Genomic DNA, 25,860 nt, shown 5'->3' with positions numbered 1-25,860 from the left:
AAAGGAAAACCAAGATTATTATGTATTATTAATCCATAGCTGGTGCATATATGTTCTCCTATGCAATGTTACGTAATGTTTAAACAAATGATAAGAAATATGTTATATAATGGTATTATATGTTCTATGACTTGCGCAGTAGGAAAGACCAGCACTCACGCTCTTGTCCTGGCCCAATTACGTAGCAATGGAAAGAATTATGGCATGCATCCTTTCATTGTTCCCATCCGGAGTCTGAAGGACCACTCTCCACTTCCAGGTAACAACTTACATCTTCAGATTCAAAGTCACTATGGGGTTCATTTTAAAAAAAAAGAAAAAACGCAAAATGGCTAGACTTCAACCATATTAGTGCTTAAAAAAACAAAACAAAAACTACTGCCCATTTAAAAAGCACAACAAAGTGATGTGCATTGTGCTGTGCTGGCTTTGGAAGTCCGGAGTGGCAGAGTGAAATAAAACTGAATAGAAGAAAAAGAAGCCTGAAGGAGAGCCTGGTCACATGACTAGCCACCATAAACAGAAGGCCCCATGCATCCACACCGTGGCCTGTATTTTATGAATGGGCTGTAAAATGCTGTGTGTGTTTGTTTGAGTTAGCAGAGTATGACAGAGGGCAGATAGCGAATGGGAATCTTTGCTCTCAAATATAAATTGGCCTCTATTTTTCCTTTTTTATTAGCATTGTTTGCTTAATTTATAAATCTGTTTTTAAATTGACACATGCAGCAGCTTTCATTTACACTTCCACTGGCCATAATCGGGCAAAGTTTTGACACTTGCTGCTAATAAAGAAGGTTGCCTGCATCCTCCCTCCTTGCACACAGTGATGAACCCATCATAATCATGGGCCAATAGGAATGGTTGGGGCAGATGGATGGAACAGGTGAGCTCTATGTACCATGGCTTGGAATTCAAGTGTATAGAAAGTTACTGCAGACATGTGCCTGCCCTTTTATATATGCTAGCAGTTTTACTTTTATTAATTTTTCTCCAAAAAACCAGCACACTCCCCTTCCATCATTCCAGTGCATGCCAGAATAAACCAGAACAGTCTTTATTTAAACCGATTTTTTTATACAGAAGGTTTGGCGTGAGCATCAGTACTCAGTTATCATTGTCTAAGCATGGGATTTATACAGTTATTTTATTCTCATAGACACCTGCAAGACTTTCAGGGATTAAATAAATAAAGGCAAATAGGCTGTTTACGTTGCATTGGAATTTTCCATTCCCTTAAAAAATGAGGTGAAGTTCTGCTGAATTCCATCACCCAATCATGCATGTAGCACCCTCCTAGGTAGCCCTAGGAGGGGTAGTTTACCCTTTGCCAGGTACATTTTATATTGCTCTCTGCCTACCAGAGAGCAGGATCTGCTAGTGAGGTCTGCTCTTGGTGCTCAGGTGCAGCTCAGTTTGCCTGAAGTGTTTCACACTGGTCCAATAGGAAGGCTTATTGGACAGTGGGAGGAAACCTGACAAATCAGTGCACAGGCGTTTGGTACAGCCCTTGTGATTGGCAGAGGAAAGTGCCTTGATGCATGCTGGGATACTGTATAAATACCAAAGGCACATGTGCTCAGGGTCTTTCAGCTGCAGACCGGGGTCTCTGAGGGAGGGGGCGGCTGCCGCTCTGTATAAGCTGCCATGTGCCTCAGGTGGTCGACCTGAGAGGCAGAAAGGAGCTGAACCCAGATGTCCTGCAGAGCTGACTGGAAGGGAGACACTGGAGAGGATCTGATTCTGCCTACAGTGAGTACAGATCTGTGTCGTGGGGCCTGTTCTGAGAGGGCCACCCATTCTGTGGAAGAGTAAGTGGATGTGTGTCAGTCAAGGGGATGCTAGAGTGTCCTAATGATAAAGTAGTTGCATCAAGTCTACTGCAATAGAGAGAGCAAGGATCCTTAAATCTTCCATACAAGTGGCAGTATGTTTAAAGCAGTGTGTCTGCTTCCAGAAATAACCTGGTGAGGCCAACTGAGAAATGTCCTTGACTGTAAATAGTTCAAGTTGGAGTATCCCACTATTCCCTTCTCCCATCCAAGTTCCATAATAAATATAAAACCAAAACCCCTGGACTGTTTATTGAGTAACGAGCAACTGGGAGTAAGGATGGATGAGTGAAGGGTTTATTTACTAAAGATAGAGAGTGCAAAATCAGTCACATTTCTGCAGAGAAACCAATCCGCTTCTATCTTCAGCTTGTTTAATTAAACTTTAGCAATAAAACCTGGAAACTGATTCGTTTTTCTGCAGAATTGTGACAAATTTTGCCCTCTCTAGCTTTAGTAAATAAACCCCTAAGTGGCTGTCTGCAGGTAATCAGAGGAGGCCTAAGAAGTCATCACACAGCAAGCCTTATTGGGACCGTGCTACGTGCGCAAGCAAAATACTTTTTTTTTTTTGCCCTTTTTCCTTTTTTTTCTTTTCTTTTTTTTTTCTTTTGCCTTGCGAAGTGTAGTCCCCTTGCAGCCTATTTGCCTATAGTAGATCAACCACCCACAGTCTACATCAGGGTTATTTACTAAAACTAGAGATTGCAAAATCTGGTCCAGCTCTGCACAGAAACCAATCCGCTTCCAGGTATTGTTGCCAAAGCTGAAGTTAGAAGCTGACTTGCAACCATCAGGTTTAGTAAAATTCCCCCCAATTGTCTGTTTCTAGTGTAGATTTGAATCGGGTGACTTTTAAGCACCACAGATAATCCTCCTTTTGAACCACTTTGATCAATAAGGTCCTCTCTGCTATGTATGCTATGTATGAAAATGTATATGAATTCCAAATATTTAGCTGTTGCCACTTCCTTTCAGGAATAACCGTTGGTGACATTGGGCCCAAGATGGCCTTTCAACAGGTTGACAATGGATACCTCATGATGAGAAACATTCGTATTCCAAAGGAAAACATGCTAAGCAGATTCTCTGAGGTACTGAAAGTGTTAGTAGTTTTATTTGTTAGAAATCAAAATGGTTCCCAGCAGGGCATCTTTTGCTAAGGACTTTACTTAATTTAAATGTTTACACTGTATGGCCAAATGTTTATAGTCGTCTGACCATCACACCTAAATACTGCACATGTCCAAAACACCTCCAAATTGGGTTCAGGTGTTTCTAGTGAAGGGCATTGTTAATGCTACAGCATGCAAAGACCTCCTTGGATTATTGTTTACATCCAGCCTTTTGACAGTTTGGGGGAAGGCCATTTTCTGTCCATTATGTTTGTGCCCCTGTGTACAAAGCCAAGCCCAAAGAGACATGGTTTGGTGGGTTGGAACTTGAGCAGCCTGTACAGGGCCTTCACCTTAAGGATCCTTTCACATGGGCTGTCCGATCAGGTCCATCTGTCAGCTATCTGATCCGATCCTGCCCGCAAAACCCAGATGGACGGTGGCCCTGTCAATGCAGAGTGACTAGCGTGCCCCCTGTCGATGCAGAGTGACTAGCGTGCCCCCCTGTCGATGCAGAGTGACTAGCGTGCACCCTGTCGATGCAGAGTGACTAGCGTGCACCCTGTCGATGCAGAGTGACTAGCGTGCCCCCCTGTCGATGCAGAGTGACTAGCGTGCCCCCCTGTCGATGCAGAGTGACTAGCGTGCCCCCCTGTCGATGCAGAGTGACTAGCGTGCCCCCCTGTCGATGCAGAGTGACTAGCGTGCCCCCCTGTCGATGCAGAGTGACTAGCGTGCCCCCCTGTCGATGCAGAGTGACTAGCGTGCCCCCCTGTCGATGCAGAGTGACTAGCGTGCCCCCCTGTCGATGCAGAGTGACTAGCGTGCCCCCCTGTCGATGCAGAGTGACTAGCGTGCCCCCCTGTCGATGCAGAGTGACTAGCGTGCCCCCCTGTCGATGCAGAGTGACTAGCGTGCCCCCCTGTCGATGCAGAGTGACTAGCGTGCCCCCCTGTCGATGCAGAGTGACTAGCGTGCCCCCCTGTCGATGCAGAGTGACTAGCGTGCCCCCCTGTCGATGCAGAGTGACCAGCGTGCCCCTCTGTCGATGCAGAGTGACCAGTGTGCCCCCCTGTCGATTGAGCTCCATGCGTCCGGTGCTCTGCATGCAGATTAGGGGGCCGGACGCATTGGATAGGGGGGGCGGCGCCCCTGCGCCCCCAACGCACCAGCCGCCACTGTTTGTTTCCATCCGATGTGATCCGCCAGATGGATGGAAGACAGGCGGTTCCCATAGAGAAGAGTGGGACTGTGTCTGCATCTGGTCTGCACAGCGAAGCGGACAGGACCTGTCATCCGCCTGCTCAGCGGTGATCAGCGGAGCTATTCCCTGCTGAGCAAGCGGAATCCGCTACACAGAAGCACCCTTGCGAAAGGGGCCTCTCTCTATTCAACACTTTGGGATGAATTTGAATGCCAGTTGTGAGGTCTTCTCAGCCAACCTGACTTCACAAAGATCTGTTGAAAGATTGTGCGCAGTCACATTCCTTATCTTGTAGAAAACCTTCCTAGAGTGATGGCTACTGTTATAGCTGCAAAAGAGCAAGGGGGGCTGCCTTGCACCTTAAAAACCATGCTTACAGTTAAGAATGAGAGGAACAAGCTCATATAGGTTTGCTCCCCAGTGGGAATATAGGGGGGAGGCATAGTCTTGTAAAGGCATTCAAGAGGCATCTCTCAGGTACTCCTTGGCTCTTTGATGGATGTATTGGAAATCTAGGAAGGACAGCACTGGGTGGGTATTGGAATCCAGATATTCTTTTTCAAAAGATGTGTTAAGTCAATGCATTTTAGGTGTTCTGAGGGCCTGTCCTCATCAGGGCTTCAGAACACCTTGATGTAAGGCTTTTAAGCCCTGATTAAGTGGGGCCTTGTAGAAATTCATAAACATGATTTTTTAATAGGTACTGTGAACTACCAGATACACAATATATATATATATATATATATATATATATATATATATATATATATATATAATATAATCTCCACAAAAAAAATTACCCTGCATAGCATAAGAGATTTACTTCATAAATTTTGGTCTTACTCTTCAATCCTGGAAATTTGGGTTTGACCTTCTCTCCTAATAATCTATGCTCCCGATGATCCCATCTTATATTTCATACACAAGTAAATTAAACTACACAAAACAAATCTGCCCTGTGCATGTTGAATAGTGTAGGGAAGGTTAAGAACCCCTGTCCATGTGCCTTCTGTTATGGGGACAAAAAGTGGAGAGATCCAAAATTTTGGGTTGTCGCCAAAACTGGAAATGAGACAATTCTTCCAATGGGTAAACTCATTCCAGGAGGGCATCTCTCTTACCTTGAAGAGTTTTCATCTTACTTTGGCTCTGTGTATGGAACAAGATGTGGTGGGAAGTCTCCCAAGGACTACACGGCTAACAAAAAACACAAGTTTTGAACACTTTAAATATATCCAGGCTAGAAAATCAAGCTGAAAGACATAACCTTGATTTGATTTTATTTTGTTAGCTGGGCTAAGCATTTTAGATAACCTAGCTAAGCTCCACTGCCTTTCATACGCTGCCTAATGAAGCTTGGCCATGAAGTCCATAATAGACCTGGTAGCAAAATTAAAATAAACTTGTCCCCCAGAAGAGGCTGTTCCTGAAAATGGAGTAGGAGTTCACAAAGGCAGACTGCTACAGTTGCTCAAATACTCCTATGTTCAAAGCTCACTAGGCACTTCTGGCCCCGCCCTTTGTGTTGAGATGCAAAGATATAACAGCTGGAAGAAGCAGCACAAGGAGCCAATAGAGCGTGCTACAGTGCAAAGAACATGTTGATTAGAGGAGCGCAGACTGACAGAGATGAGCTTGTCAGTCTGCTGCTTCTTTTGTTGCCTAGTCACAAGGTGGGCTTGAGAAGTCTGTGTAAGTGAAAGTGAAAAAGCAGCAGAGCAAGATCAGGTCCATACCCTGTTAGACAGGGTTGTGCTGTGCAAATCTCAGGACAAAATAATTACAAATCTTTTGGCAGGTAAAATTTTCAGAATTGTACTAGACTGTTATCTGCAGTTGAGGTTAAATATTGACTTGCATAACACTGATAGGCCATACTGTTTGAATCCTTCTATGACAGGTTCTGCCCGATGGCTCCTATGTGAAACATGGGACAGACAAGATGAATTATTTTGTCATGATTGAGTTCCGGGTTAGAATGATCGGTGGTGTTTTGGATTCCCTGATGAAAGCATGTACTATTGCGGTGAGGTACTCCGCAGTTAGACGCCAATCAGAGTTGAAACCCGGGTATGTACATTACCATGCTGCTTACAGAGACTATATTAACTACTAACCTACTTGACGGACTGTGGCATTTCTTTCCTACATGTAAAAATAATTGTATTTTTTACTTGAAAATTATTAAGAAACCCCAAAAATTAAAAAAAAATATAGATTATAGGAACACCTGTCTTTACACGCACAAGAACTTTAATGGCATTCCAGCCTTGGTCCGTAGGGTTCAATATTGAATTGGCCCACTCTTTGCAGCTATAACCGCTTCTCCACTCTTCTGGGAAGGCTGTCCACAAGGTTTAGGAGTGTGTCTGTGGAAATGTTTGACCGTTCTTGTAGAAGCGCATTTGTGAGGTCAGGCGCTGATGTTGGAAAGAAGGCCTGGTTCTCAGTCTCCACTTTAATTCATCCTAAAGGTGTTCTATCGAGTTGAGGACTCTGTGAAGGCCAGTCAAGTTCCTCCACCCCAAACTCGCTCATTCATGTCTATATGAACCTTGCTTTGTGCACTGGTCCAAATAATTTGGTGGGGGGGGGGGGGGGGGATTATGGCGTTGGGTTGTTTTCAAGGCGTTGGGCTTGGCCCCTTAGTTCCAGTGAAGGGAACTCTTGGGGCGTCAGCATTTTGGACAATTTCATGCTCCCAGCTTTGTAGGAAATGTTTGGAGATGGCCTTCCTGTTCCAATATGACTGCGCAGCAGTGCACAAAGCGAACTCCATAAAGACATGGATGTGAGGGAACTTGACTGGCCTTTACAGTGTCCTGAGCTCAACCCGATAGAACACCTTTGGGATGAATTATGGAGGAGACTGCAAGCCAGGTCTTTTCTCCAACATCAGTGCCTGACCCCACAAATGCTCTTCTGGAAGAATGGTCAAACATTCCCATAGACAAACTCCTAAACCTTGTGGACAGCATTCCCAGAAGAGTTGATGCTGGTCTGATGAAACCAAGGTTGAACTTTTTGCCATAATTCCAAAAGATCTGTTTGGCACAAAAACACTGCACATCACCAAAAGAACACCATATCCACAGTGAAGCATGGTGGTGGCAGCATAATGCTTTTGGGCTGTTTTTCTTCAGCTGGACAGTGACCTTAGTCAAGGTAGAGGGAATTATGAACAGTTCTGAATACCAGTCAATTTTGGCACAAAACCTTTAGGCTTCTTCTAGAAAGCTGAACATGAAGAGGAACGTCCTCTTTCAGCATGAGAACTACCAAAAGCAAACATCCAAATAAACAAAGCAATGGCTTTAACAGAAGAAGATTAAAGCGGAGTTTCCGGGCACAAAAACAGTTTTTTTTAAATAAACGTACCCCCGGGACAGTCAGGGCTAGTACATTCCACAATGGCTAGCCTCTAAACTGTCCCGGTTCGCACTTACCTGCAAGAAGAAATACTTATAAAATTTCTTCTACAGCGTTGCCATCTCTGTTGTGGGCAGCTGAAGCCGGCGCGATCCTCTTCTGTGTCCTCTTCTGTGTCTTCTTCTCCCAGACCGGCCCCTCTCGTCACTTCCGGTGCGGCGCCGCATTCCTTCACAGCTTCTGGGCATGCCCAGAAGCTGTTTAGCAGGGAATGCGGCGTCGCCCCGGAAGTGACGAGCGGGGCCGGTCCCGTCGGATTGATTCCTGGGAGTGATGACGTTCAGCTCCCAGGAATCAGCGCAAAGAGGAAGTGACGGCGGAGCCGCAGCACAAAGGGAGGAAGTGGAGAATAGGTGAGTATTTTCTATCTACAATTACAAGGTGAGTAAAAAAAAAAAATATACCTAACTATCCAATTCCTTTTCAGGTGAAGAAGAGCCAGCGGATGGGCACAAAATCGATCAGGTCGATTTTGTGCCCAGAACGCCGCTTTAAAGTTTTGGATTGGCCCAGCCAGAGCCCAGACCTGAATCCGATTTGAAAATCTGTGGGGTGATCTGAAGAGGGCTGTGCACAGGAGATACACTCACAATCTGACAGATTTGTGTGTGTTTTTGCAAAGAGTGGGCAAATATTGATAAGTCAAGCTGTGCCATGCTGATACTCATACCCAAAAAGACTGAATGCTGTAGAAAAAAATCAAAAGGTGCTTCAACAAAGTATTAGTTTAAGGGTGTGCACACTTATGCAACCATATTTTAGTTTTTACTTCCCTCTACCTAAGATTTCAGTTGGTTGTTCAACTGAGTTTTACAGTTTAAAGGGCACATTAAAGTTGGAAAAAGTTCTGAAATTATTTCTTTCTCTTTTTTTTTTTTTTTTACATAACAGAAACCTGACATTTTACCAGTGGTGTGTAGACTTTTTATAGCCACTGTATAAATAATATACTCACCGGCCACTTTATAAGGTACACCTGTTCAATAGCTTGGTAACAGAAATTGCTAATCAACCAGTCACATGGCAGCCACTCCATGCATTTGTGCATCTAGACCTGGTGAAGCCAACTTGCTGAAGTTCAAACCGAGCATCAGAATGGGGAAGAATGGAGAATTAAGTGACTTTGAATGTTGCAACGTTGTTGGTGCCAAACGGGCTGGTCTAAATATATAAAAAAACTGCTGATCTACTGGGATTTGCAGGTACACAAACCACTCTAGGGTTTACAGAGAATGATCCGAAAAAGAAAATATCCAGTTAGAGGCAGTTGTGTGGACGAAAATTCCTTATTGATGTCCGAGGAGAATGGGCAGACTGGTTCAAGATGATAGGCAACAGTAACTCAAATAACCACTCAATTCAACCAAGATATGCAGAATACCATCTCTGAATGCACAACACATTAAACCTTGAAGAAATGGGCTACAGCAGCAGAAGACCACACCAGGTGCCACTCCTGTCAGCTAAGAACAGGAAACTGAGGCTGCAAATCGCTCAGGCTCACCAAAATTGGACAATAGAAAATTGAAAAACATTGCCTGGTCTGAGAGTTCAGCTGCAACATTCAGATGGTAGGGACAGGATTAGGCGGAGACAACATGAAAGCATGGATCCATCCTGCCTGGTATCAACAGTTCACACTGGTGGTGGTAGTGTAATGATGTGGGGGATTATAATGTAATGATGTGGGGGATATTTTCCCTTTTGGTCCCCTGAGTACCAATTGAGCACATTTAAGCGCCACAGACTACGTGAGTATTGTTGCTGACCATGTCCATCCCTTTATGACTACAGTGTACCCATCTTCTGATGGCTCCTTCCAGCAGGATAATGCACCATGTCACAAAGCTCATATCCTCTCAAACTGTTTTACCGAACATGACAATGAGGTCACTGTACTCCAATGGCCTCCACAGTAACCAGATCTCAGTCCAATAGAGCACCTTTGGGATGTGGTGGAACTGGATATTCGCAGCGTGGATGTGCAGCCGACAAACCAAAATCTCTGAGAAATGTTTCCAAAACCTTGTTGAATCTATGCCACGAAGAATTAAGGCAGTTCTGAAGCCTAAAGGGGGTCCAACTCAGTACTAGCTTAGTATGTATGTATGTATGTGTGTGTGTGTGTGTATATGTATGTATGTATGTATGTGTATATATATATATATATATATATATATATATATATATTGTGTGTGTGTGTGTGAATATACATTTTTTTTTTTTGTAAGGGATACAAAAGACGTTAGGCAGTAAAATATCCAACAATTGTGCACGCTTGTGGAATGGTGCAAAACTACGGTACTTTAAAATTTCAATAGGCAAAGCCTAAAATTTTTTTATACAGGTTACCAGTTTAGAGTTAGAGGAGGTCTAGTGCTAGAATTATTGCTCTCGCTAGAACGTTCACGGTGATGCCTCACGTGTGGTGCGATTAGTCTACATAGGTGTTCGCTTCTGCGCACGAGGGCATGGGGCGCTTTAAATTTTTTTTTTTTTTAATTACTTTTATTCCTATCACAAGAAATGGTAAACATCCCTTGTGATAGAAATAATGAAAGACAAGTCCTCCTCTTTTTTTTTTATGGAGACATCTGGGATTTATAACATCTCACAATCTTTCCTCTGACAAACCATGAGATCAAAAACAAAAATTGATCTCTGCTTTTCAGAAAAAATAATTGCAGTGTTTACATCTGCCAAAACCGGAAATGTCGCTCCTGGCCTCCCAGGAACACCGAGAAGGCCTGGGGACCATTGGTCCATGGCCGGCTCTGTTAACCCGGTGGAAGAGCGGGATCGCACCCCCTGACTGTAAAAGCAATCCAGCCGTTAGGATGACTTTTACAAAAAAGGAGTCCACTTCAACCTACGGATGTCCTGCAGCTGGGAAGTGGTTTCTAAAGAGAAATCCCACTAAGCAATGTGTGTTGCCACAAAGCCTAACCAAATAAATGCAACACCGATTTTTACAGACTATCTAGTAATATTTCTTCTCTGTGGACTACAGGGAAGCCAACCCAACTTTTTTATGGAGCTGTTTTGTATTTCTAAAACTTTCCTGTTCTTGAGTAACAACGCTGCCCCAAGGATGGGAATGTGTATTACTGGTTAGATCACCATGTGATGGAGGAAGGTGTGGGGGCTTGCTTTATTTTCCCATGTTTGTATTTACTAACTTGGGTGGGGGGGGGGGGGTCATGTGCAAACCAGCTAAGCTCTTCAAATAGAAGGAAAACCGCAAATCATTTAAATTTAATTATTTTTTTTTTTTTTATAGAGTCCAAGAAGCTAAAGTCCTTGATTACCAAACCCAGCAACAAAAGCTGTTGCCTGTCCTGGCAACTTGCTATTCCATTCATTTTATGGCCAAACAGATGACTGCATTTTACAACGAGGCCTTCAAAGAGATTCGGGTGGGGAATTTTAACTCTCTAGCGGAGGTAAGTATATGGTTGTTCCATTCTTAAACATGCCATTCACCTGACCGCCAGACAAATTATGTTCTGAGATCACAAAGCTGTTGCCAGGTGTGCCTATCAATTCATGTGCCAAGGTACAGCTTTAGGATGTTGTGTATGAACAGTACATAAGTACATAAAATTTATAGTTGATGGAAACTTTAAAGCGGAGCTCCAGGCTCCTTCAGAAAAAAATAATTCAGCAGCTACAAATACTGTAGCTGCTGACTTTTAATATTTGCACTAGAGATGGGCTGAACGACCCCTTGTTTGGCTTGCACCAGAACTTTTGAACATCACGAAAGGTCGGAACCGTAAAATGAACCCCATTAAAGTCTATGGGACCCGAACTGTAAAAATCAAATGTGCCCATTTTGAAGGCTTATATGCAAGTAACTGGGCATACAATGGTTGAGGGTCTGGGTACTGCCCTGAGGGACATGTATCAATTAAAAAAAAAAAAAAAGTTTGAAAAAAAAACACAATTTTTTTTGCTTAAAGTGAAAGCATAAAAATGTGAAATAACAATGAAAAAGAAATTCCTTTCAATATAGTGCCTGGGAGGTCCCCTTAGTCTACCTGTAAAGTGGAACATCTGTACAGTGTATAGAAGCTGCTGCAGCAATATTTACATTTATAAAGCCAAAAAAAGTGACATTGTCCCTGTAAGCTTTCTTTATTTTGTAAACAATGGCTTGGGGAGCCAGTCTGTATGATGAGGCCATAATGTAGTGCACTGGGAACAAGATTAGAGATAAATTCTGGTGTCTCTTTGGCAGACTTTGGATAGAAGTAACAGGTGCAGAAAAAATTTGTCTCTGGGTGTCGGAGGTGCCTTCATGAAGGAGGTGCCTTGATGAAAGCAAGAATTGGCCTTGCTGTAAAAAATTTAAATGATATGCACCTGTCAAACAGGTGCAGAAAAATTGGTCTTGGGGTGTTAATTGTGCCCATGAAACCTACACACAAAAAAATTCTTCCAGATGAAATTAAAACCCACAACTCTAGGCAGCCTAGAAGTCTTGCAGAGATTCCATATCCCAAAAATACTTAATCAGAGACATCGACATCAGAGACTTCATAGCTGCTGGTAATCCAGGACTGATTCATTTTGATAAATGTCAGACGGTCCACAGAGTCTGTGGACAGACGCTTTCTACTATCAGTAAAAAAACCTCCAACAGCACTGAATGCCCATTCGTAAGCACGCTGGATGCAGGGCAGCCCAGTAGCTCAATTGCATACTGGGCAAGTTCTGGCTAGTGGTCTATTCTCATGACCCAATAACCCAGTGGATGGTCAACTGGAAAGCTCTCCCATCTGTTTTCGCCCCTAGAAAACTGCCAGAAACCACCTCCTCCCCCCCCCCCCCCTCCTCTTGTGTGTTCTGTGGTGTAGGTAGGTGTAAGTCTTCCTTCCACTGCTCTGCTTCGAGTGCCCTGTCCATAATGCCACGCAGAGTCTGCTCCAGCAGGAAGACAACAGGGATTGTGTCACTGATGCATGCATTTTAACGGCTTACCATCCTTGTAGCCTCCTCAAATGGTGACAGTACAGTACATGCATCCCTGATCAGCAGCCATTGGCGTGGGGGAAAAAGCCGAGCCAGCCTGAGCCTGTAATGCCATACTCGGATACCGTTAACGGCCCTCTGCTGCATGTGCAGCAGCTGCAGCATTGCCAAGTCCAGTTCCACCTGGTGGGCATGTCACAAATCAGGCGGTTTACTGGCAGGTGGAATTCCTCCTGAATTTCTGCCACATTTTTCCTGTTGTGAGAAATAAACTTCTTTGTTCAAGCATAAAAGTGACTGGCGCCCATCTTTCCACCTTGTACCCCACACACAATGGCTAGTAACCTGCACCCTAGGGAAAATTGTCAGTCCTACCCGTCTCTGGGGGTCACCACCAGGCCTCTTGAGGTTGGGGGGGCTACAGTAATATAATAATTTTGGTTATATTTATAATGAGGATTTATACATGATTGATATTCTGTTTTATATTGCCTAATTCAGTTAATGCAGAAAATACACATTATAATGTACTTGAATGACTGACATGCATATCTTTTGTTGTAAGTAGAAGTTTAATCACATAAGTACATTAGTACATTCTATCACTTACACTTAAGCTTCTGGCAAACCAGAAAACTTTTTTTTTAAATTTTAATGCTGTATTAGAATGTCTTTATTATAAATTATACAGTAATTTTTTCTAGGATATGTTCTGCTTATAACATGCACATGATAAATAAACCATCTCGGTGTCTTTCATTCTAGCTCCACGCTATAGCTTCAGGCCTTAAAGGTTTTGCTACAGAGCATTGCTCCAGTGGTGTGGAGGTGTGCCGCAAAGCCTGCGGAGGTCACGGCTACTCTCTGTACAGCGGACTACCAACACTTTACACCTGGATTGTTGCTTCATGTACTTATGAAGGGGAAACCACCATCCTACACCTACAAGCTGCAAGGTATTACCATGTATTGTCTCCTGAAATTGAAAACAAATGCTGCATTACAAATTTAGAATATTTTCTTTAAAGAGATCTTAAAGCTTTATGGCTGTAGAATAATAACAAAAACATCCAGTGAATGCTAATCTAAATTATTTTTTTTTTAAATATTACATTTCATTTTTTATTTAGTTTAAATACTTGATTTTGACTTCATAAAATCTTCTGTGTAGCTGTACTCGGGTGTGGGGGGGGGGGGGGCATGGTGTCAGAACCTTGGGTCTCCAGCGCCCTTGGCAAGGAGCTGTATCGGTGCCCCCCCCCCCCCCCCCGAGAGAGGGTTTGACAGAGAGAGAAGAGGGGGTGACAGAGAGAGAAGAGGGGGTGACAGAGAGAGAGAGGGGGGTGACAGAGAGAGGGAGGGGGTGACAGACAGAGGGGGTAGGGGAGTGAGGGGGAGTGACAGAGAGAGGGAGTGACAGAGAGAGAGGGGGGAGGGGGTGACAGACAGAGAGAGAGAGGGGGTGACAGAGAGAGAGGGGGGTGACAGAGACAGAGGGGGGGTGACAGGGGGGCATGTCAGACAGAGTGACAGGGAGAAAGTGGGGGGGTGACAGGGAGAGAGTGGGGGGGTGACAGGGAGAGAGTGGGGGGGTGACAGGGAGAGAGTGGGGGGATGACAGGGAGAGAGTGGGGGGATGACAGGGAGAGAATGATAGTGGGGGGTGACAGGGAGAGAGAGGGTAGGTGACAGAGACAGAGGGGGAGGTGACAGATTGGAAGGTGACAGAGATTGGGAGGTGATAGAGAGGGGGGGTGACAGAGAGACAGAGGGGGGTGACAGAGGGGGCGTGTCAGACAGAGTGACAGAGAGAGGGGGGTGACGGGGGGAGAGAGATGGGGGGTGACGGGGAGAGAGATGGGGGGATGACAGGGAGAGAGTGGGGGGATGACAGGGAGAGAGTGGGGGGATGACAGGGAGAGAATGATAGTGGGGGGTGACAGGGAGAGAGAGGGTAGGTGACAGAGACAGAGGGGGAGGTGACAGATTGGAAGATGACAGAGATTGGGAGGTGATAGAGAGGGGGGGTGACAGAGAGACAGAGGGGGGGTGACAGAGGGGGCGTGTCAGACAGAGAGTGACAGAGAGAGGGGGGGTGACGGGGGGGGGGAGAGAGAGGGGGTGACAGACAGAGAAGGGGGGTGACATGGAGAGAGGGGGGTGGTAGGGAGAGAGAGGTGGGGGGGCGACAGGGAGAGAGAGGGGGGGCAATAGGGAGATAGAGGTGGGTGACGGAGAGAGTGGGGGTGACAGGGAGAGAATAAGATTGGGGGGTGACAGGGAGAGAGAGGTGTCCCCTGGTCAGCTTGTCCTGGGAGTGGAAAGGAGGTTGCTGGTCGGCGGTATGTGCTCCTCTGACAGCCTCAGTGTAATCCCCATCTGATTGAGCCGATTGATGATGTCACGGTCATGTGACCGCTCTCATGTGTGGACGGAGACAGAGCTCCGGAGAGCCCACACTGTTGCCGCTTGGAGTGGACACAGGGCTCTGGGATTGAAGCCACATGCTGCCTGGGGGAGCAGGCTGTGGGGAGGGCGCAACAATCACTGCTAACACTTCCAATTTTTTTTTGCGCCCCCCCCCCCTCGGCCTGTGCCCCTGGCGGGCGCCAATCTGGCCAACCCCTTGGTATGCCCCTGGTCAGAACCTATTACCAGGCAGGTGTCCTGCATTCACATGTCCTGATTAGGAACATGCTGACAGGAGAGAGCAGAAAGATGACCTCTTCAGTCTGCTACTCATTACCTGTCCGGTCACAGGCTGAGGTTAGGTGGGTTAGTTGTATTGCATATCTGGGGCATAGAGAAAAATCAGAGTTAGAACTTACCGGTAACTCTGTTTCCAGGAGTCTTCCAGGACAGCCCTTGAGAGATAGAGCTCCTCCTACCAGACCGGAAACACATTGCCATCAGCTCTTTAAAAGGCGGTCCCTCAGGCACCTGGTCAGTTTTATCCAAGAACCGAAGGACAGAGCTGAAAAACAGTTAAACATAGTACGGAACAGTACATCAATTCATTTTATTAATGGAGAAAAAAGAGTGGGAACCTGCTGTCCTGGAAGACTCCTGGAAACAGAGTTACTGGTAAGTTCTAACTCTGATTTTTCCCCAGTCGTCTTCCAGGACAGCCCTTGAGAGGATTAACAAGTACTCACCCTAGTTCCTTTTAAGGGGGGACCACTGCTTGGAGGACTTTCCTTCCAAACACCTGATCCTGGCTACCCAAAATATCCAGACGGTAGTGTCGGATGAATGTTGAGATGCTTGACCACGTTGCGGCCTTGCAAATCTGCTCAGGGGTAGCACCGGCTCTTTCTGCCCAAGATATGGCTAATGCCCTTGTGGAGTGTGCCTTGAGTCCGTCTGGTGGGTTTAAGTGCAAGATTTTGTATCCCTCTGAAATAGCCATCTTGATCCATCTGGATGTGGTCCCTTTGGAAGCCTGCTTCCCCTTGCGTTTTCCTGAGAACAGGATAAACGGGGACTCTGATGTTCTAAAGCCGTTTGTCGCTTCTAGATAGGCAATGAGGCACCTTCTGACATCCAAATGGTGTAGTTGTTCTTCCTTGTCATTGGATGGTCTATTGCAGAAGGAGGGTAGTATTATGTCCTGGCTTCTGTGAAAGGTAGAGGCGACCTTGGGTATAAACGTCTGGTCGGTCCTGAGAATGACCCTATCCTCAAGAATCTGTAGGAAGTGTTCTCTAACGGAAAGGGCTTGTAGTTCGCTAAATCTGCGAGCGGAGGTTATAGCAACAAGAAAAACTGTCTTCAGGGTAATCGATCTTAAGGAAGCCTCTGATAATGGCTCAAAGGGTTCCTTAATAAGTGCCCTTAATACAATAGATAAGTCCCAAGTCGGAAATTTACGACAAGGTACTGGTCTAAGTCTAGAGATTGCCTTGCAGAATCTGCTAATGAGGGGATCCTGTTGTAAGGAAAACTGTAAATAAACTGATAGGGCAGCAATTTGTACCTTAATAGTGCTTAAGGACAGGCCCTTGTTGATACCCTCTTGTAGAAATTCTAGAATTGTAGGCGAGTCTTACTCTTCCTTTTTGGATTGTCCCAGCCACAAGTTGAACCTCCTCCAGACTTTCTGGTAAATCGCTCTTGTGACCGGCTTTCGGCTCTGTAGCAAGGTCTTGATCACTTTGTCAGAGAGCCCTCTAGATTTTAAGATGTCTGATTCAGATACCAAGCTGCCAAGTTTAGCATGGCTGGCCTGGGATTAATTACTGGTCCCTGCGACAGCAGGTTCCGGTTGAAGGGTAACATCAATGGTTGTTGATCCGTCAGGGATAATAGTAGTGAGAACCAAGCCCTCTTTGGCCAAAATGGCGCAATCAGGATTAACGTAGTGTGTTATGTCCTGAATTTTGCTAGGACCCTTGGGATTGGGGGGAAGGCGTAGCATAGTCTGATAGTCCATGCTGTCTGAAACGCATCTACTGCCCTCGGCTGATCTCGAGGATTGAGCGAGCAAAAATCTGGCAGTTTGGCATTCGCTCTGTTGGCGAATAAGTCGATCTCCAGATAACCCCATCTGGATGTTATCTGTGAGAAGACTCCAGGGTCTAAAGACCACTCCTCCTGTGAGATCAGTTGTCTGCTCAAAAAGTCTGCAAGGTTGTTCTGAGTACCCTTGAGGTGTACCGCTGAGAGGGACTCCAAATTCTTCTCTGCCCAGAGAAAGATTCCCTGTGCTACCTTCATTAAGGTGGGACTTCTGGTTCCTCCCTGCTTGTTTAGGTATGTCACGGAAGTTATGTTGTCCGATCTTACTTGTACGTGCTGGCCTTTGAGTTGCTCCTGGAAGGTTGCGATTCCCTTCTCTATGGCCTTCAATTCCTTGAAATTGGACGAACTGTGTCTCTCTGAAGAAGACCAGACTCCCTGTGTCCACTGACTCCCTAGATGGGCTCCCCATCCCCAGCTGCTGGCATCCTTTGGTAGGATGCATGAAATCTGAACTGTCCATGACAGTCCCTTGCTTAGGTTGGTCTGGTTCCTCCACCACCATAGCTCTTGTTTTACTCCTACTGGGAGAAGGACCTTGTCTTCTAGGTCTCTGTTCCCGAGGTTCTGTAGGAGAAAGGCTTGAAGTGGCCTCTGATGGAATCTGGCCCACCCAACTGCTGGGATGGAAGCTGTCATGAGCCCAAGTACCGACATAATCTCTCTTATTGACTTTGGAAGGTTGGTCTTCAGTTCTGCTGTTCTTTGATCTATGCGCCTGATCTTCTCCTCTGGAAGTATCATTACCTGTTCTTTTGAGCGGATGATATATCCCAGGAACACTATCTCCTGTGAAGGTATGAGGTTTGATTTTTCGATATTGATTATCCATCCTAGATGGGTAAGCCATTCCTGAGCCACTACTAGATCCTTGATCAGCTTTTCCTTGGTGGGAGCCATGAACAGCAGGTCGTCTAGATAAGGGATTATAGTTATGGCCCTGAGTCTTAGGGGAGCCAGAGCCTCTGCTAGGATTTTTGAAAAAATTCTTGGAGACGACGAGAGTCCGAACAGAAGAGCTCTGCTTTGGAAATGGTGGATTTTTTTCCCCAATCTTTATTGCTATGCGTAGATGCTTCTGGGATCCCTCCCTTATGGGGATGTGGAGAGAGGCATCTTTTAGGTCCATAGTTGCCATAAAACAATCCTTTTGGAGCAAATTCCTTAGAGTAAATTGACTCCATGCGGAATTTTTTGTACCTTTTTTTTTATAGCGGTGTTCAGAGGCTTCAGGTTCAATATCAAGCGGAATTTTCCTGAGGGTTTCTGCACTAGGAACACATGTGAATAGAAACCCTTAACTTCCTCTTGCTTTGGTACAGGAATTAAGACCGTCTGGTCTACCATTTCTCCTATAAGTAGTGGCAGGGCCTGTGCCTTCGCCGGGTCTCTGGGTAGTTGGGTAATCGTCAATCTCGAGGGGGGTTCTTTGCTGAATTCCAAAGCATAACCCTTCTCGATGACTCCCCTGACAAAAACTGTTGGAGGTTAGTTTTAGCCATTGGGGGAGGAATCTCTCCAACCTCCCTCCCACCCGGCCTCCAGGGTCACTGGGTCTTGGGATTTTGGCCAGGAGGGTTAAAGAGCACATTTGCCCTTGGTTTTCCCTTCTGACCTGTCCAATGCTTCTTCGGCCTTCCCGTATCCGGGCGACCTCTGTCCTCCCTGGCTTGTCCCCTATAGGGACGAAAAGTCTTCCTTTGAAAAGCCCTCTTCTTGAACGGAAAGGTTTTCTTTCTATCTGCCGTCCGTTCTAATGCTTCGTCCAATTGTGGGCCAAAAAGGAATTTTCCCGAAAAGGGGACGCTGCATAATCGCAGTTTTGAGGCTGTCTCCAGACCAGGTTTTGAGCCATAGTGCTCTTCTGGCTGAGACAGAAAGTGCCGCTGATCTGGCTGACAACTTTACTGCTTCCGTTGAAGCATCCGAAATAAAGCCTACTGCTTTAAAAAGCATAGTGAGGGATTTTAGCAGCTCTTCTCTCGGGGTACCTGCCGTTAGGTGCTCTTGTAGCTGCTTTAGCCAAAATTCAAAATTTCTTGCCACACAAGTTGTAGCTAAGGCTGGTCTTAAATTGGCCATAGCCGTGTCCCATGAGCGTTTCAAGATGACATCGCTTCTTTTATCCATGGGATCCCCTAGGTGTCCCATGTCTTCAAAGGCCAAGCCCGAATGCTTGGAAATTTTAGCCAAGGGTGCATCCAACTTTGGTGACTGGTTCCATACTGATTCCTCGTCGTCGTCAAAGGGGAATCTTCTCTTCAAGGAACCTGAAAAGAATGGTCTCTTTTCAGATTCTGACCACTCTTTCAGTACAAAATCTGACATAATCGTATGTACTGGGAATACCCTAGCCTTCTTTTTGTTCAGGCCCTGGTACATTTTATCGTGTCTAGATAAGGGGGTCTCCTCTTCCTTTTATTTCCAGAGTATCATAAATGGCTCCCAAAAGGTCATCGACTTCCTCTATGGAGAGCCTGTATCCGGGGAGTCTGACGGCCTCTCCCTGTCCTTCTTCCTGCCCAGAACCTGACTGGAAGGAGTCGGGGTCCGTGACCCTAGAGGGGTCTTCCCTGCTCATCACTGGTTCCCCTGAACCCAAAGCTACGGGAGTAGGCGGGGAGGAAGACCCTGGTGGGGTAGGGGTAGGTATTTGCACATCTGCAATTAGTTTCCTGAAGGACGCAAAGGTAGATTGTACCTCGTCCTTAAATGAGGAGAGAAACTTTGAAAAAGGTGAATCCTCCTCGGCTTTTAATACAGCCGAGATGCATGCTGGGCATAGGTTCTTGGAATAATTGGAGGAAAGCTTTGTGGCATAGGAGGGGCACTTTTTCTTTCAGTTTTAGAAGTTCCTTTAGAGGGTTCCTTCTAAGAAAGGGGTACATAGGCAAAAAGGAATTGATTCACATGATACCAACAATAAGAAAAAGAAAAAAAAAAAAAACCTTTTTTTAAATAAAAAGTCCTCTCTGTGCCTCCCTGAAAAGTCCTTTAAGGACTCTTCAGTGCTTCACCCCCTTCAACCACCACTATGCTGCATAGCATTCACAGGAAAAAGATACTGGCAGGTGCCAGCCTACCTGTGCTGAGCCGGTGTTCGTTTCCCCTGCGGTGTGTGGAGCCTCCATCCTGTCAGGGACCTCCGTGGGATCACTGCTGCAGTCGGCATCTCTTGCAGGCTTCTCTGTGTCCTTTAACACCGGCTCCGGCCCTCCCCTTCCTCTCTGCGCCCGGAGGCCGGAACTATGACCTCCGGTGCACAGCGATGACGTCACCGCCGCCGGAAGTGACGCCCCGCGTCTTCCGGTTTACGACTGCATACAGTGAGGCCGCCGAGCGGCCCCGCCGCATCCACCGCTTGGTGTGCGGTCATCGCTGCCCTCTCCCTCGCTGGACCCTGGAGAGAGGGGAGACGGGGAACTCCCAACGTCTGTGGAGGGAACCCGAGGCCATGCTGCTCCTGCTGGAAGGATCCTGGAAGGTGAGGGTCCAAGGCTGCTGTGGTTGTCTTCCCAGACAGCCCTGAGAAATGGAGCTCATCCAGCCCTCTAAGGTGGTTCCTCCTGGCAACATGTCTCCTCGGAGTGAGGAAACACAAAAAACTGACCAGGTGCCTGAGGGACCGCCTTTTAAAGAGCTGATGGCAATGTGTTTCCAGTCTGGTAGGAGGAGCTCCATCTCTCAAGGGCTGTCCTGGAAGACGACTGGGGAAATCCGGTTACCAGGATGGTTTTTCTGTGCACCACTCAGGACGGATTAGACAGAAACACAAATCCTTTCATAAGTAAAACCACTCCCATATATGGTTATCCACCTGACTCACATGGATATTTCCTTACTTTCTATAGTTTTAAGTGATTCTACTAGAATCATGACTGCAGAAAGTTTTTTCCTTTCTTTTTCTCCTTTCTTTCATTTGTCCTTTTTTTATTTTTCTAAAAAAAAAATGTTTACATGTCACATTGTTGAGATGTCACAATTGGCTTGGTAGTCAAGTGATTAACTGTGTATTTAGCGATTTCAGTGGAGTTTAGATTTAGAAGTCTCTATATACTGGCATAAATATTTAATTGTCATTTGTTTTTTTAAGTTGCTGCAATGCCCAACCAGTTTAGGCTACAAATGGCATAGTCCTCTACAATAGTACTAGGTAGAGGGTCAGCTGTGTTTATGGTAAAATTTTCCCATTTGCCCTTAGCTTCGATCTTATCAGTTCTAAGAATCTCTGAAAATTTCACAGTTTAATCAACAAAGGTTCCTATATAATATAAAAGAAAAAAAATAGAAAAGCTGCGCTAAATGTGACCAAAATACAAATAAATGTATCTATAAACTATATAAATATACATAAGTGAATAATTTTAACTTAATAAATAGTTCCAAAGATAGTGATAAAAATATTCAGTGTATAAAAACTTATAATGATAGTCCCAAAGAATAAGTAACAAAAAAATGATGAAAAATGTATAATAAAAAATGCTGAAAGGTATAAAGTGCAAAAGTGTCGTCCTCCACCACGGTGCATCGATCACCACAACCCAATATGCTTACCAGATGCCGGTAAGTAATGTTCCATATGTTTTAAAATTGCTTTATTAAATAAAAGAAAATAACACCTGAAAGTAGAACAGTAACCCCAAGTAAATCCCAAGCAAAGCCGTCCTTCTGGGCTGCGTGGCGAAACGCATCGGGACCGGCGTGCTGACGTCACCACTCAACCCGGAAGGACGGGCTAATACGGAAGGCGGCCGGCTTTGTTTGTGATTTTTAGCGGTTACTGTTCTACTTTTTATGCGAGTTATTTTCTTTTATTTAATAAAGCAATTTTAAAACATTTTGCACTATGGAGCTACCTTTGTCTTTTTTATGGTGAAATCCCAGACCGGTGCTTTTGAGTGTGCCTTGAGAGTGCTAGCTGCTCTGTGGTTCTGTGCCTGCCTATTGGTGTCTCCCTGCTGCCTGGATCCTTTGCAGGAATCGCCATCCGGACGCATATGTAGTGGTTGCTTGTTGGCACATTACTTACGGCATCTCATAAGCATATTGGCATGCTTTGGTGATCGATGCACCGTGGTGGAGGACGACACTTTTGCACTTTTATACCTTTCAGCATTTTTTATTATATATTTTTCATCATTTTTTGTGACTTATTCTTGGGGACTATCATAATTTTTATCACTATCTTTGGGACTATTTATTAAGTTGGAATTATTCACTTAATTACTTCACTTTTGTATGTTTATATAGTTTACAGATAGATTTTTTTTTTTTTTTTTTTTTTGTATTTTGGTCACATTTACCGCAGCTTTTCTATTTTTGTTGATTTTTGGTGTTGTCTCACTATAAGCTGCAGTTTGCAGATATTAGTGTGGTTATACTTTTGATACATTACTCCTATATAATATTAAATTATATATTTTTTCCTATAAGCTTGTAGTTTTTTATACTGCTCATTTAGCAAACATTTTTTTTGTTTGTACTTTTTCAGGTTTTTGATGAAGTGTTTTGGTGCGGCCCAATTAGGAAAGCCATTACCGCACACTATATCTTATCTGTCGGCCCCGCTCTCCAGTGGATGCCAAGCAAACACACATTTGGACTTCCTGAATTCAGACGTGTATATAAAGGCCTATGAAAGCAGGGCTTACTGGTTAGTAAATAGGCTGAGCTTTATTCTACTTTATTATTACAGTGAAAAAAATATTAAATTCCAACACCAATAAATGAATATTTCTGTGGCTTCTTTCATCAACGTTAAGGCACACATCGTACTCAACAGAACTGTATGACCCCCTATTACAGGTAGTCACAGAAAGCAAGTTTGGAATATGGGGAATTAATGATACTTTTGGCCAGGCTCAGAAGCTGATCATATCGGCCACCGGTAATTAATAAACCCTCATGGTTCAAGATTTGATTTCATACAGAGAAGGAAAAGCAAATGCCTCTCATAGTGCAGTACAAAAAGTTTATTAAATAACACACATAAAAGTTACACTAACAGTATGGACGATCAGTAAAGCTTGTTTCAAATAGCAGGGACACAGATATGCATTCCAGAGATAGAGAAAGTGACGTGTCACACAGATCCTACCCAATGTGTTTTGTCAGCAGCATCTGACTTCATCAGGGGTCATGTGATCGGACACCTCCTTCCTCATTTATATACTACCGCCATTTGCAGATATCTATTCTGGATCAATCCTCGAATAACTTTAATAGGAAACTCCAATTACTATTCTTTACTTGATACCAATATTTTACAGCCTATATTAAAAATGTATTTGAAAAATAAGAATGAGTTAATATATTGTTTTTCAGAGGACTGATCACACTGGCCCCTATGTGGGGAAATATTTCACATAATGTCAAGGAACACACACACCCCTCCCTCCTAGTGGTGAAACTAACGTGGTGCAACTAAAATTATTATATTCTTGCACCATCTTGTGGTAGCTTATGATACTGAAACAATACATAACCACTGAGGGATTAACACTAATTGGGACACCTCCACGTGGCTAATACAATCAATAATTTGATATAAAACTATTTTAGGTCGATATCCACATTAATACCCGCCGGATTCAGTGTATTCAACTCAAATATCTATTTTGTTTCATTCCTTGATATCCTCTGTTTCATATTTTCTCCTCTCCAATGCGGCTCAACCCTATCAGTCCCACAAAAGAACACTAGACTGGGGTCTCTATTACGATAGTCTTTCCGACCAATTTAGAATCTGTTTTGAGAACCCCTTTTTTAATATTATTTAAATGTTTATTGATTCTAATTCCCAGCTTCCTTGTTGTGTGACTGACATACCGTAGCCCACAAGGTGTAAGATTCTGGTACCTTCGGTACCCTTATTGCCCATTTTCCTTTGCATATTGCGTCCCACCTTTTTAGTTAAGTGGAACGCATATACCTTTAAGCCGCATGACATCATCACTGAGCGCCGCTCTGAGCGGCTATTTCAATCGCCGGCTTTCTCTCACAGGTTGTTCGTTCAAACCGCATGCTTAACAGCCTTGTCTTATGCTGCCGGAGCCTCCAGCTAATTCCCTTACCTGGAACAGACCGGAACCTCGCTATTGATCCCGTATCTCGCTACCGGATCACTCTCTTACTACCGGACCCTTCTGCTTACTAACCTCACTAGTGATAAGTACCCCACAGGGGATTCCTCCATAACAAACTTACACTATCTACTTCTGCACACTAAGGACTGTTACTATCTATGCATTACTATTCTATCATCTGCACTGTTACATAGATTGCTAGCTCTTGAGTCTACTACCATCTATATCCTTGCACTAGGTTAATCTCTCCTGTATATATCATCTGCTGTCCCCTACCACCTGTTACCATACGTGATTATTAACCTATCTGCATTCTACCTATTACCATCTACTACTCTCCTGAACATTACTATCAAGTGCTTATCATTGCTATCACTGCTCACGCCTGTCCTTCAGCACATCACCTCTATACTATCGTATACATCCTATCACTCCAGGAACATCTTATTGAGTGTATGTATATTTGCATGCTGAAGTAGACCGGGCCACAATGATGAGTCTGGAGAGTTGGATCTGGTAATCCAACACATCTCTACACGACTACTGAGTGGAGATTCTGCAGCTGCAAATCCAGCACACTAGTACAAAGACGCAGGAGCGTTACACAAGGGAAGGATATGAGGTGTATGACATGGGTGGAATTACAAGTAATAAACCTAATTTAATTTATACTCTCTTCCCGTGCTATTAGATTTATATGTGTCTAACTTCCTTTTTTCGTTTTCATTCTACACGCTTTACATATTTTGCAAAAATAAAAAAAAGACAGTTTGGTCCAAGGAATGAAACAGAATGGATATTCGATTTGAATACTTTGAATCTGGCGGGTATTAACGTGGATATCAACTAAAATTGTTTTAAATTAAATTGATTGTATTAGCCATGTGGAGGTGTGCCAATTCCTTTTAATCCCTCATTGGTTATGTATGGTTTCAGTATCATAAACTACCACAAGATGGTGCAAGAATATAATAATTTTAGTTGCACCACAAGAGGGAGGTGTGTGTGTGTGCGTGTGTGTGTGTTTTTCCTTGACATTCAGTGAAATCTTTTAATATACCATAGGGGGCAGTGTAATTAGTCCTCAATAATATATTAACTCATTCTTATTTTTAAAACCCATTTTTAACATAGGCTGTAAAATATTGGTATCAAGTAAAGAATAGTAAGGGAGTCCTTAATGATTTTTAATGAAGTTATGAGAGGATTGATCCAGATTGGGTATCTGCAAATGGCGGTAGAATATAAACGAAGAAGGGATGTGTCCGATCATGTGACCCCTGATGACGTCAGATGCTGCTGACAAAACGCATTGGGTGGGTTTTGCATGACACGTCACTGTTCCCATCTCAGGAACGCAGGTAGGACACAAATCGGCGCCCTTGCTATTTTAAACAAGCTTTACTGATCATCAATACTGGAAGTGTAATTATTATGCATGTAATTCAATAAACCTTTTGTACTGCATTTGCATTTGCTTTTCCTTCTCTGTATGAAATCGAATCTGGAACCATGAGGGTTTATTATTACTGGTGGCTGATATGACCGGCTTCTGAGCCTGGCGAAAGGACCATTGAGAGTGGCTTTCTCATATTCCAAACTTGCTTTCTGTTACTACCTGTAATGGGGGTCATACAGTTCTGGTGAGTAGGATGTGTGACCTAATGTTGGTGAAAGAAGACACAGAAATATTCACTTATTGG

The 25,860-nt window shown here is 44.4% G+C and overlaps 1 protein-coding gene across 1 annotated transcript in view; it reads left to right on the top strand.

The window, feature by feature from the left end:
• LOC309561237 (peroxisomal acyl-coenzyme A oxidase 2-like) overlaps window positions 1–25,860 on the top strand; it is a 121,452-nt gene that overhangs the window by 67,677 nt on the left and 27,915 nt on the right. The window contains exons 5-10 of the mRNA XM_082265031.1: window positions 140–259; window positions 2,811–2,926; window positions 6,052–6,221; window positions 10,861–11,023; window positions 13,320–13,510; window positions 22,564–22,725. Of these exons, the coding sequence (XP_082121157.1) occupies window positions 140–259; window positions 2,811–2,926; window positions 6,052–6,221; window positions 10,861–11,023; window positions 13,320–13,510; window positions 22,564–22,725 (922 nt within the window). The remainder of the gene's footprint in view (window positions 1–139; window positions 260–2,810; window positions 2,927–6,051; window positions 6,222–10,860; window positions 11,024–13,319; window positions 13,511–22,563; window positions 22,726–25,860) is intronic.

The sequence above is a fragment of the Pelophylax lessonae genome (genome assembly GCF_965119305.1).
Source record: "Pelophylax lessonae genome assembly, chromosome: 8".
Classification (NCBI taxonomy): domain Eukaryota; kingdom Metazoa; phylum Chordata; class Amphibia; order Anura; family Ranidae; genus Pelophylax; species Pelophylax lessonae.
The sequence above is the reverse complement of the archived record's forward strand: the minus strand, read 5'-3'. Positions and strand labels throughout refer to the sequence as shown.